The 13,359-nt window shown below is 40.3% G+C and overlaps 1 protein-coding gene across 1 annotated transcript in view; it reads right to left on the bottom strand.

Moving 5' to 3' along the window:
• Window positions 1-13,359, bottom strand: part of PDGFD (platelet derived growth factor D) — a gene marked incomplete at its 5' end in the record, with an annotated part of 32,824 nt that overhangs the window by 8,080 nt on the left and 11,385 nt on the right. The window contains 1 exon segment of the mRNA XM_010729017.2: window positions 8,493-8,707. Coding sequence (XP_010727319.1) covers window positions 8,493-8,707 — 215 coding nt within the window.

Below are 13,359 nucleotides of genomic sequence, written 5' to 3'. Positions count from 1 at the left end.
CTGACAAGGAAGCGCACATGAAGCAAAGGTGTGGAATGGAATTCCATGGCACCCACTGACATTTACTGATGCTTGCTGAATGTTTATGGGGACTGAACAGTGGATGTGAACACAGTGAAGTGGTGCGTGGTGTTTTTCAGCAGTGGTGACGGTGATGTGAAAGACAAACTATGTTCAGGGCAGCCATGACTTGAAGAGCATCTCAGTCAGCTCATCCACAAAAATCAGCAGATTACAACCGGGGAACTGTTACAGAGCTGCATATTGGCTTCAATGCATTGGAAACAATTGTGGCGAAGTTGGGATATCACAAACCTTGTGCCCACAGATGCTCACAGATGAACAGGAAGAATACCATATGCATATTTGTCAGTACCTCCTGAACCAATATGAGGCTTCAGGTGACAATTTCCTGGATCACGTCGTTACCAGTACCAAGATGTGCTGTCTCCACTACAAGCAGGAGTCAAAACAGCAGTGTGTGGAGTGGTGATATATGAATTCCCCACTGAAGAAAAGGTTTAAGACACAGCCCTAACTGGGGCTGTGATGTCCAAGTGATGTCCACTGTCTTTTAGGACAGGAAAGTAGCAATCCTTCTGGATTTCCTGGAACCCATACAAACTATCAACTCTTGACCACTGCATCGCAGCACTGACCTCCACTGGTACAGATTTTTATGAATGCAGTATGCAGGCTCTTGTTCATCACTGGCTAAAATGCATACCTAACGGTGGTGACGATACTGAGAAAGTGTTTTATAGATGAGAATCTGCTCTATCAAATAATGTTATTGTGCTCTTTGCATCAGTTGTAGTTTGCATGGAAATAAATAGGAAGCATTCTTTTCAGAGCGACCTATGCATTTGTTAATACCAACTCTAGTAATATTCTTTGTTAAATTCTTGATCAGTAGTTTAAAGGCCAATAAAAATATAATTCAAAACTGTTTTTTTTTTTTCCCCTGATGAGGCTAAGAAGACCAGAAATAATCAAAACCATGACTATAGTTTACCAAATACATGGTTGGAGGAGTATTCCATAGAAAAATGATGGGGAGCAACTCTGGATCCAATTTGAGATGAATATTTTAGTGAAATTTGTACTTTGCAGAGCTTATTTTAACTTACAGCTATTCAGCATGATCTAATCTCCTTTTGCTCATCTAAAAATACCATCATTCTAGCATGCAAGCCAAATTATATTTCTCTGAGGTTCATGAAAGAGGACACATCAAAAGCACAAAACACTGAACACAGATTCATGTCCTGATACAGACTAAAGATCTTACTCAGCGATTTTTCAAAGTTATCTCATCCAAAGGTCACAGATAGTTTAGTTGTGCCATTAGCATAAGAAACCAAGCATCATGGGAATGTGGTACATAATTTAGCATAAGGACCTTTATTCCAGTAGGACCCTAGCCTAAAATAACAACACAGACCTAAAGTTATGCTCTTTCTTTCCAGGCGTAATTGCAGGATATCAGGAATAAAAAGGGTTCATTTGATCATCAATGGTAGCATTCAAACTAAGGGATTATTATCATGGAATCACTGCTCTTAAAAATTATTTGGCTTAAAAGTAAATAATTTGAAATGCTTACCAAGGCAACAATATTTTTGATATACCAGATAGCAACAGGAGCCTCACTTTTCATCATTTAGTCAAGTGTTATGGCTCTGGCCCTTGCTTGTCGCTGACCAGATACAGGTGTTCCCTGTTCCCAGCTACCTCCCTCTGTGCAGACCTGTATCATGGCTGTGTCATTAGCTTAACTTCCAGATATCATCCCAAAAACTTTCATTTTAATCCAGTAAAAAAATATTCTCTCCCTGCACCTCTTTGATCTTGCTATTCATCAAGTAATCTAGCAGTCACTTCTGCCTCATTCTGTTTCCTTGTATTTGCAGTTTCTTGTATAGTATTTCTAAGCATTATCTTGTCAAGTTAATTCTGTGCCTTTATTGACATAACAACCTTTCTGTCTTCTTTGTACATCTACAATCAGCTCTGGGACATGCAACAATCAAACCATATTCCACATTGGTCTGATGATGCTAGCTCTTTTTAATCACTCAATTTTCTTTGTTGAGTCATTTTTGTGTAGTTATGTTTCTCTCTGTAAAGACGGTAAGAATTATTGTCTGCTCTCCTTAAGTGCCTCCTTAAGATTTGCTTAAGGTTTACTTCCCTGTGGAAAAAGAAAAAAAAAAAAAGAAGACAAAAAGAAAAAAGCACAGACAACACAAAATTGCAACTGTTTCACTTCTTAACACCACTGCAGCATCTTCTCTGCCTTCCTCAAGTCCCGTACCACCTCTTTACTTTCTCCCCTGTTCTTTCCTACCCAACAACACTCTTTATGGACTTATTTCCCCTCTGCCATCCATTTGCAGGGCAGCAAGACATTATGAAGTTGCAACATGAGTACTAATTTAAACCTCGTGGTTAAGAATTAATTGCATGTACGTCCTTTGAAACTCCAGTTAACATCAGGCTTGAATAGAGGCATAACAATGCAAAAAAGCAGAAAAACAAACAAAGCAACACATACACAGTGAAAAATGCATCAGTCTTTACTGTTGAGAAATTAAGTAGGTAAGGGAGATGCAATCAGCTTTTACCACTTTATTTTTCTTTATGTGCCTCTTAGCTGCGCTGCAGAATACATTGTAGGTGGAGGTTTATGCACTGTGACAAATACTGGTTGCTACCTTAAGAGCGTTTATTCCTCACGGAAACTCATTTCACATCTCATCAGTTACAGCAATGAGATGGGGAAACCGATTTCTTGTTTCTCCAACGGATGAGCACACTGGCTGGATGGCACAGCCACAGATCTCGCTGCACAAAGTCCTGGCCTCTCTGGGAGGGTTACCTCCAGGTTCAAATTCCCTCACTCTTTAAAAGGCAGCTCCAGGCACTTCCAAAGAAATGTACTGCAAGGGGAATCATCCTTTCATTTCAGCTCCCCTTTAGCAAGTTAGATGTGAGCATTTGATTAAGGGGTGCCACATTCATTTCCATGAATCACTTTGTCTTTGCACAGAGCCCTGCACCATAACTCAGCATCACTTCTGGCAGGCTGTCAGGGAGAGGCATTTTAAGACACTGCCAGCACTAGGCCTGTTTAGTTTGCAGGGTTCGTGACACCATGTGGTAAGCCCTGAGTGTCCATGAGCTCTGGTCTCAAGCAAAACCAGAAGCAATGAAAAACCACAGAGTATCACAAGACTCCTGCAAAAGAAAACACCCATAAAACTAGCTGTTTACTCAAGCTTTGAACCTTTTTATTTCTGGAAATTGCTGAGTGTTCTGGTTAAGTTATGGCAGAATTCCAAATTACAAAAAAAACCAACAACCCAATATCTTAATATTAGTATTTGTCAGGGCAATTAAGTTGCCACTTATTGGGGCATTCTCATTTTCTCCCAGTTATTGCATTATTTCTTACAATTGAACATGATATGAAAGAGCTGCATGGTCTGTTCAAGGAACTGCAGCAGTAGCAGCCTGGGGAAAAGTGATTGCTGTTAGTCCTCAGAAGCAAAGAGGGGATGCTGGGAGACCTTATTGATGAGCACAGTTCTAAGGCTTTGAACAGAAACTGAAAAACATCAAGAGCTAAGAAGGTAAGAAGGTAACCTTGAAAATCTCTCTGGACTGTAAGCCTTTCTCAGAACGAGCCACATGGCATTGGTGCGTCCAGAGATGCCAGCATGTACCTCAGTACAGCTGCTGCTGTGGTACTGCAGGATGCTGGCTGTGGAGTACGGGGTAGCTCAGAAATGCTAGACAACTTATACATGTTTTTTTTTACCATTTTTTATCATTGAGGTCAAATACATTCACGGCATACATAGCTATGGTGGGTCTAGGAGCTTGACAGATGAAGCATTTAGGCATATTTCATCTGGCAAGAAAAAAGAAATCTGGAGTCTGCATGATTTGCTTTCAGTTGCTACAGACAATGTCCTTTGCTCGGCCGTCTTGCACTTCGGTGTCTTTGCAACTGAATCAAAGTAATTTGAGACTTGCATTTGAACCTTGGTTGACCTTGTCCTGGAGCAGAAGGAAAAAGTTTTAAACAAAATTACTGGCTCTGGGGACTTCATAATGCATGAAACTCTGTCCTTTGTCATGCAGTGAAAGGCTTTTTGATTAAGGTTAGTGGGTTTCAAATTGGCCTCATAAAGAATAAAGCATAGAATCATAGAATCATAGAATGGTCTGGGTTGAAAAGGACCACAATGATCATCCAGTTTCAACCCCCTGCTATGTGCAGGGTCACCAACCACCAGACCAGGCTGACCAGAGCCACATCCAGCCTGGCCTTGAATGCCTCCAGGGATGGGGCATCCACAACCTCCTTGGGCAACCTGTTCCAGTGTGTCACCACCCTCTGAGTGAAAAACTTCCTCCTAATATCTAACCTAAACCTCCCCTGTCTCAGTTTAAAACCATTCCTCCTTGTCCTATCACTATCCACCCACGTAAACAGCCATTCCCCTTCTTGTTTATATGCTCCCTTCAAGTTCTGAAAGGTCACAATGAGGTCTCCCTGGAGCCTTCTCTTTTCCAAGCTAAACAAGCCCAGTTCCTTCAACCTTTCCTCATAGGAGAGGTGCTCCAGCCCTCTGATTAGTGGCCCTCCTCTGGACCCGCTCCAAGAGCTTCACGACCTTCCTGTACTGGGGGCCCCAGGCCTGGACGCAGTACTGCAGATGGGGCCTCACAAGAGCTGAGGAGAGGGGGACGTACATGGTCCTAAAGTTGATGTGTTGAGAAGCTCCTTCTCTGTACATTTACTGCTAGATGATTATGTGGAATTAGAATTAAGTGTTGAGACAAATAAAGAATAAAACTGACTGCCTGTGTGAGGCCAATAACAATAATAATAATGATAATAAAGTGTAAAGTATTTTGAAATAAAATTAATGGACACATCTTCAACATGTCATACGTGAATTTATCTGTATGACTTCCACTCACATTAATGGCAGACGCTTGGCTAAGTATCTGCTCAGTGAGCTGTTAATTCATCCTAAGGGATTAAGTTTAAATTCAAACTTTCAGAAGCGATGTAATGCTAAAGCTGAAACTTTGCCTTAAATTCATACAGTTTTCAGAGAACAAAGGAGCAGCATAATAAATTAGCAATAATGTGTTAATCTGAATATTGAATTTCCAGAATTTAGTGATTAATTTTATATACTGTGGCATTCTGATTCTGACCAATACCTGATTAGTGTGATATTCTAGTGCTCCAGTATCAATGTTCCCAAAGACACGATGAAAAATAGCTAGTTGACAACATGTTTACATCCAAAATTTTTTCTAGCAGCTCAGTTTTCTGTCTACGCTGCCTTGGTGAGGTCATGTCTGGAATACAGTCCTGGGCTCCCCAGTTCAAAAAAGAGAGAGATCCTAGAAAGAGACCAAGGGAGGGCAACAAATATGATAAACGGCCTGGAGCATCTCCTGTATGAGGAAAGGCTGAGATCTCTTCGGAGAAGAGAAGGCTGAGAGGGAATCACATCACTGCTTATAAACATCCTAACTGTGGGAATCAGGTCGATGGGGGTGGACTCTTTTTGGTGGCAAGCAACAGTAGCACAAAGGACAACAGGCAGAAATGGGGATGCAGGAAGTTCTATTCCAGTAAAAGGAAGAACTTCTTTACTGTCAGAGTGATGGAGCATAGGAACAGGCTGCCCAGAGAGTCTGTGAATCTCCTTTTCTGGAGATTTTCAAGATCTATTTGGATACTTCCCTGTGCGACCTACTGTAGGGAACCTGCTTTAGTCAGTGGGTTGGATTGGATGATTTCTAGAGGTCCCTTCCAACCCCTGCGATTCTGTGATTCTGTTATTCAGTAGTTGGCCTAAGCTCTGACACAAGATTCTCAGTTTATATTTTACTTCTAATTCTCTTAGAATTGCTCTGAATTTGAATTGTGCAGTCTTATATTTAAGTAATGAAATTCCACACAGATTTACTGTGCAAAAAAATCAAATTCCTTTTTATAATTTTAAATTAGTTCCCTCTGACTGTATTTGGTCTTTTTCTAAGGAGAAAATTACTTGGAGAAGACCTGAATGTCCTATAGGCAGTATTCTCTACTTTTTATCTTTCACTGTGCCTTCTCTTATTGACAGTTTTTTTCTAAATGAAAGGATCCAAAACTTTTGAGCCATTTTCTTTAAAAATAGTTCTGATGTGTATCATCTGCTGTGTCTGCACTGATGTATGGTTTGTGCTTCTATTTATCTTTTCTGCACCTGCCTGCATACTTCTAAGCACCAACAGTCGAAATCCATACAAGTACCCCACCTGTTTATCTGAGCCATAATAAATGCTTGCTGTGCTATTCTGTTCACATCTGTTTCTGCAGAATAGTGTCACTTGCTTTTTTTTCTCACCATCTCTGTAACAAACAAACATTTCCCTGAACCTCTTCACCACTCAACCTTTTCTCCAGCTTCCATTCCCCATTTCCCCCTCCTTTCCTCTCACATACAGTGGTATATAAATTAATAGTCAAGACTACTTGTCCCAATGCTTGCTGCTTTTCTAAATAGCACTTATAAGTAGTTCACAGGTCTGCTGTAAACCCTTGCAGCCTTCCATGCTGTGAAAGTACTTTATCTCCTGCATTATCTGTCATTCTTGCCACTCTCAGTTGTTCACCCCCTTCCAGACTGATCATACATGAAATAATGCTTAATCCCCATGCCAGGAGCACCCACAGATAGTAACTTCCCATGTAGCAAACTGCTCATCTCTTCCACCTCTTTGCTCTTTAACTAATCCATGACTGATCGTGTCTGGTAGACCGTCAGCTCTCTGAAGAAGGTGCCAGGCCTTTCAGCATTGCTGTATAATGCTATGATGCTGTATGAATATTCATTCATATGCAAAACATTCTAGCTTCATTTTATCAGCTTGCAGTCATATAGGTGTTTCATACTTATATATTTTTTTCCAATTCACTTTTCTCCCATTGAGATAAGGCTTTTTGCTCTGTAATTACCAGGGTCATCCCCTGCATCTTGCTTAAAATTAGATAAAATATTAATTATTCTCTAGACTCAGCTGATGTGAAGTATGCCAGACAGCGCACTTAATGGTAAGAAAAATCTCTTACTCGGAAAATAATCACACCGTTCAGAGTAAGGCATAAGGTCTGACTCTAAACAGCTTCCAGATAGTTCATCCCATTTCTCCCAAGTTAAAGCTTTTACGAGCACACATCGCCTCTATATTAAAAGTCATAGAATCACAGAATCATAGAATCATAGAATGACTTAGGTTGGAGGGGACGTTAAAGATCACCTAGTTCCAGTCCTCCTGCCATGGGCAGGGTTGCCCATGCCCATGCCCACATCCATAAAGTTCCCTTTAACTTGAGACTTGAGTGCACTTGAGTGCATCTGAGGCTCTTAAAAGAGTTGTCTGTTTGAAATTAAGTTAGCATGGCATATGGGTACTTGCTTTCAGACACTCACAGTCTCATACCAAGTAAACTTCCTAGATATGTTCACTTCGGTGAACACTGTTTATGTCTGGTTTTGAAAATGCTGATTCAGAGGCAAAAAAAATTTCCTTGTTCTCCCCAACGAAGGGAACTTGCTTTTTCTGAATGCTACAAATAAATATTATGGAGTTTTTTCTCATCCAGAATTTTGCATTAAAAAAATGCTGAGTGGAAAAAAAAAAACTAAAGCTGAAAGATTCAACTTTCCTACAGGCAATAAATCTGGGAAGAGAGTTTACAAACAACTTAATTTTCATTTCCTACTGCGACCATAAGTTTAAGAGACACAGCATAAACCAAGAGGAAGCACAGTCAAATGCCTCAAGGAACAGATATCGCTGTAACTGAAAAGAGTATTTTCATCAGTAAATGACTGAATCAGTCCTTCATCAAGAAAATTGGTCCAACATAAGTCTCACTGGGGTTACATGGTAGCATCCATGTAGAGAGGTGGCAGAACTTATCTCCAACTTCTAATTTAATTTACCCATAAATGTATGTTAACATCCCTTCCTAGCACATATAAACCTCCTCTCCCCCTGCTCTGTCACCACCTCCAAATGTAAATCCCCATGGGATTGTTGGCATCCGTTGTAGTTCCACCGCCTGTTGCAGCAGAAGATGTGAACGTGCTCCATGAACAGGGATCCAATACAGACAACAAAAACAATGTTAGGACTAAATCTAGGCTCCATCTCAGGGCTACATGCTGTCTGGAAGCCCAGGCAGATCTCTTTCCTCAGGAAGGACACTGATCATGGTGGGCATTCACTGAAACGTCCTGGCCTCTTCCAAACAAGAGCATCTCTGCCCATCAGTGAGTTTTTGCCCAGCTTCACAATGCAGATGCAACATTGTAATTAATACAGCACCACAAGAAGATCTGAGAAAAGCTTTCAGAATTCACATAAACAAATAAATAAACAAAACAAAGTACCGAAGGAAAAAGTACCTCATGATATTTTTTCACTGTTTTCCCAGACACACACGTGCAGGATTTCCAATTTGAAGTCCCACAGCCACAATTTCCTCCACAGCGCTGGACAAGGAGGCAGCGAGGGAAGAAAACAGCATTTGTCAGCTTCAGCTCTTCCCTTAAATTGACAGAGTAGTTTCTCGGAGTGCAGCTGTAGCGCTTCACATCGTCATTCAACCTGTCCAGGTCAACTGTAATGCAAAAGGGGCTTCATTAGTAAGGTCTAAATGGGACGTTTTCCCAGTTCAAACTGCTCCCTGGGCAGCCGGTAACACAGCGATGTGCTCCTGGTTGGGAAAGACACGAAGTATAGCAGTGATTTCTGAACAGGTAAGCATAAACCCACCCATTTTAAATCATTACAGGTGGCCATCCTGGCTCTCATCCTGCCCCCAGTGACTCCCACACGCAGGGCTCACACAGACTATGAAGGTGATGAGAGAGCTTGTAATAAAACACGGGCCTGAAAGCTCAAGGCTAGTTATTTTACTTGCTGTGTCACTGACCTGCTGGGTGACAGATTCCACCTCTGCCCCTCTCTTTCCTGATTATACTCTATTTAACTGAATTTATTTTTATTCTGAGCATGGTATTTTGCCTACCGGCAGGCATACAGAGGGCAAACACTTTACAGGAGGCTCCTCCAGCGGCCTGCAGATAAACATCTTTGTAGAGAGATCCATCCTTCCTCAGAAGGGCCTCTAAGACAGGTGGCACTCCTCGCTATCCTCAGTTGTCTGTGTTGGTTATGGATAGAGTCTAGATACCTCACTTTTAGATGCCTAAATCAATCTAAGCAATATTAATTTTAGCTTTTAAGTGCTACTATAATAGGCATACAAATAAATACAATTAAAACTAATGAGCTTCATTGAACGCCAGTGGCTGGTTGGTGTTTGAATGCCTGTTATTTCTGTGAGATGCGTCATGTAAACAAGCAGTAAAGCCAACCATAAAAATAACTTATAGACTATCCACTGTGAGTTTAAGTGCTGTTTCTAGCTTTATCTTGCAAAGCTAAAATAAATTTAAAAAAAAACTTCTATAAATTCATTTTCCACAATAGTGATAGAGTTAAAAGAAACACACTCAATTAATTTTATTTCTATAAGTTTCCTGATTTATCTTTCCATCCTTTTCTACTTTCTTCTTTTCTGTAGGATCCTGTCCACCAACTAACTGTTTAAAATCTTACTAATTCTTTCAAGATTGGAGGATATGGGAACCTGTGTTAAAGTTAAATCCTTCAGATTGAAACTAAAAACCAGAAATGAAATTAAAATGCATTTTGAACTAATGAAGTTTGAAAGCTAGAGAAATCATCTTTTTTTTTTTTTAATTAAAATCTTCAAATTTCTAGAAAAATGGGAATAATAAACATTGTTTCTCAATACCAAATCATTAACTTAATGAACTTTTTAAAAAATGAAACAAGTTGCACTGAAAAGATAAATTAAGCTGGACAAAGAGAAATAACATAACATGATTGGAGGGCATAGAAGACAAAAAATAAACCCCTCTCATCCTAAACAGTATTTGTTAACAGGCACTTTGAAATGAAGCAGGAATTGTTCAAATGAGAACTGAGATAACACACAGATTTTCACGGGCACGTTGAATAGCTCAGCATCCCCTTTGGTACTGAGCATACCTATGTCTGTGCTGTGCTACAAATGTGAAAACCTCCAGAAAAAGACAGAAGTACTGCAACTCTTCATTCCATCTGTGACTCTGTCCTTGTCATGGAGTAAATTGTAGAAAAAGCTGTGATTTGTAAATATCATGCACCTTTACATTCTGGACTTGAGGTACTCGTCGGTTCACAGTGGATATGCAAGAGGCAAAGGTGCATAAATGTCATGAGCACTATTATACAAAATCATAGCAGCTTCACTTTCCTGGCAATATGTTATCTCAGTCAAAGGGAATTTTGCAGATAAATTGTGATTTTATAGCAATCGTGATACATCTTGCTGTGAAATCTCAGTGGTTATGTCCAGAGATCTTGCATCTCTCCAGAAGAGGTATAGATCATCCTCCTGATACAAGCACAAAATCAATGGGGCTGCTGGTACATGCCTGCACTAGAAGAAAAATACATCCCAAATGTCTACAGTCAGGACTTAGAAGACCAGAGAATATTGATTTTTTTGTTTTAACGGCTGATATTTTGTTCTCCATTGTCATTCTTCAAAGCCACCCCTTCACTGCAGCTTATAAGGGCAATCCTCACAGGGAGGTGTTTCCCACTCATCTAAACATTCTCATAAGGATCTCTGCCAGCTCAGCTTTGCTTACAGATAAAGCAAGGTAGTATCTATCTGCCTCATATTTGTTTCAGGTGATTGACACAGAAAAAGTAACCAAAGGAAAAAAGAGAACAGAAAATATTCTGCCTTCAAGATTAACTGGATTTCTTGAGAGGAAAGCCCACAGCCTTCACAATCTGCACTGCAGCAGTCCTGAAGCAGAGATGCCGATACAAGCAGGATCCTGCTGGGGGAGGCTGCCTGTGGACGCAGATGGCATTTGTGGATGGTGCAGCTCTAGACTGTGTTAGCACAAACGCTCAGAACTTTAATTCAGCATTGATCATCATGCCTCTTGTTGAGGTGGTAAAACAAGCTAGGCTTCTGGCAAGAGCCTGGTCATTAGGGAGGGCCCAGACCCAAGTGGCATCAAGTGGCATCTCTGTGCAGGTGGAGATGTCCAGAAGAGTGAACAAAATTTCCCCTCAGGCTCAACAGTTCTTAATTCTGCATTGAGCTGATACCTATTGTCACAGCTGTTGTTATCAGCACAGGAATGAGTCTTTGTAATGAGACTGGCAGAGAGGGAAAGCATTTAAAGGACCAGGATGAGGGTCCTTCCTGCAGAGAGCATTATATCTACTGCAGTGGCACACATATTAGCTTCAGTACTTAAGCTGCTCAATTCAAATGGCAAGGGGTGACCAGGCAAACTGGAGGAAAGGCTTTGCTCAGTAGCGTGCAAAAGCCCAGTTCTGATGACTTTCAGAAGTCTTTGCAGTCTCTTAGGCTGAAGCTGAGTCAGTACTGTGGAGAGCTGTTGACTTGCTTGAAGCATAGCAGGGAATAACCAGATAATTAGGATAACTTTTGCTCTATGCAATATGAAAAGATCAGCTATTTTTGATGAAAGCTCAAAGCTTTCAAAGATACATTTTTCAGGAATTCCAAAATCAACCAGTGGAAAAATACATGATTTTTAGCATATTTTTCCACGACAAACTATTTTTGAAACATTTTGCATATAACTGCATGAATTCTCCCTGATTTAATATCCACAGCATTCTGGAAATGACTTATCTTTAGTTCTTAGGACCCCCAAATACAGTTTTCATTTAAGATGTGAATTCCCTTTGGTATATATATTACATCACAGGCTCAGACTGAAATGGACAAAGCCCATGGTGGAAAGGTCTTAGTGCAGTGATGCTGAAATTATACAAATAATTGTAAGCAGAGAAGGAAAGATTAAATAACAGGTTGAAGAGATACATACAAAAAGTCACCTGGAGATAAAACCAATCTTTTTGGTTTTGCTGTATCAAAATCCTATCCTTGGTGGGACAAGGTGACTGTGCAAGCTCAGTGAGCAGCATGTAGTGGCTATATCACACTGACACCCACCAACAGATCCCATTGCCTGATTAGCTTTAGACCATGGTTTGCAACCCCCTTTACAAAAAAAAAAAAACTAAAAAAAAAAAAAAAAATTAAAAAAAAAAAAAAATTAATTAAAAAAAAATCACATTTTTTCTCTAAACCACTCTCTCTGCTGAAAGTTGTGATATGCATTCTTTTTCTGACTTGGGATTGTTCTACTGTCTGAAGCCTTTCTATTTCCTCATCCATGTAACAATGAGATTTTACAGTACAGTCAGTTTCATGCATCTCTTCACTGCTGTGACTAAAATGTAACCGAGCCTTGGCATGACTGGTGTGAAATCCTGCTGCTTTACTTATCAAAAATTGAAACCACTAGTGTCCTTAATTTAAAAATACAACAAAAAGGTTCTGTAGACTGGATGCAAATAACTTCAAAGTGTTATTACAGAATGTCTGCATCAGAGGTTCAATTTGTAGGCAAGTCAGGCATAAAAAGATGCACCAGAGCAGTAAGATGGATACTTGGGGTACAGTGCTTCCTCCTTCCTTTCCCTTCAGTCATACACCCATTCTCATTTCTGATAGCACTAAAGTATGTGCTTACACTGAAACATTGATCCTAATGAGAGTTAAACATTGAAATCAGAGACTGCAGAGAGCTAATACCATGTCTTGCTTAGAAGGGACAGCCTTAAAGACTGTAGGGGAGAGAAATCCTGTGCTGCTGGTCACTGATTAATTCCAAAAAGACAGGCAGTCTGTTAAGGTTTCTGCTAAAATAGTAAGTATTCCAAACTAATGGCCCTGAAATACTCCTATCTTAACATTTTAATTCTTTCTTCAAGCATCAGCTACAGACTGGAGCTGAGGTGTAAAGGGATGGCAAGTCCCTCATCACAATATTCCTATTCCATTTGTCAAGGCCATCTCTAAACTACGCAGCTGCAGACCAGTCAGGCTAATTGTGGTAAAATGAAAGAGTGTTTCTGAAAACAATGTTCAGGCACTTGAAAGACAAGGGGGTGACTGGAAACAGCCAGCATAGGTTTGCCAAGGGCAAACTGACCAACCAACCTGAAAACTTGCTCTGGTGAGATGACTCTCTTGTTGGAGGAAGGGAAAGCAGCTGATGTTGCCTACCTTGATCTTAGCAACATTTCTGACACAGTAATTTACAGCATCCTTGAAGCCAAACTGCTGAGATATAAAAA

This window comes from Meleagris gallopavo, chromosome 1 (genome assembly GCF_000146605.3).
Source record: "Meleagris gallopavo isolate NT-WF06-2002-E0010 breed Aviagen turkey brand Nicholas breeding stock chromosome 1, Turkey_5.1, whole genome shotgun sequence".
Taxonomy (NCBI): domain Eukaryota; kingdom Metazoa; phylum Chordata; class Aves; order Galliformes; family Phasianidae; genus Meleagris; species Meleagris gallopavo.
This window is presented reverse-complemented; position numbering and strand designations above follow the sequence as displayed.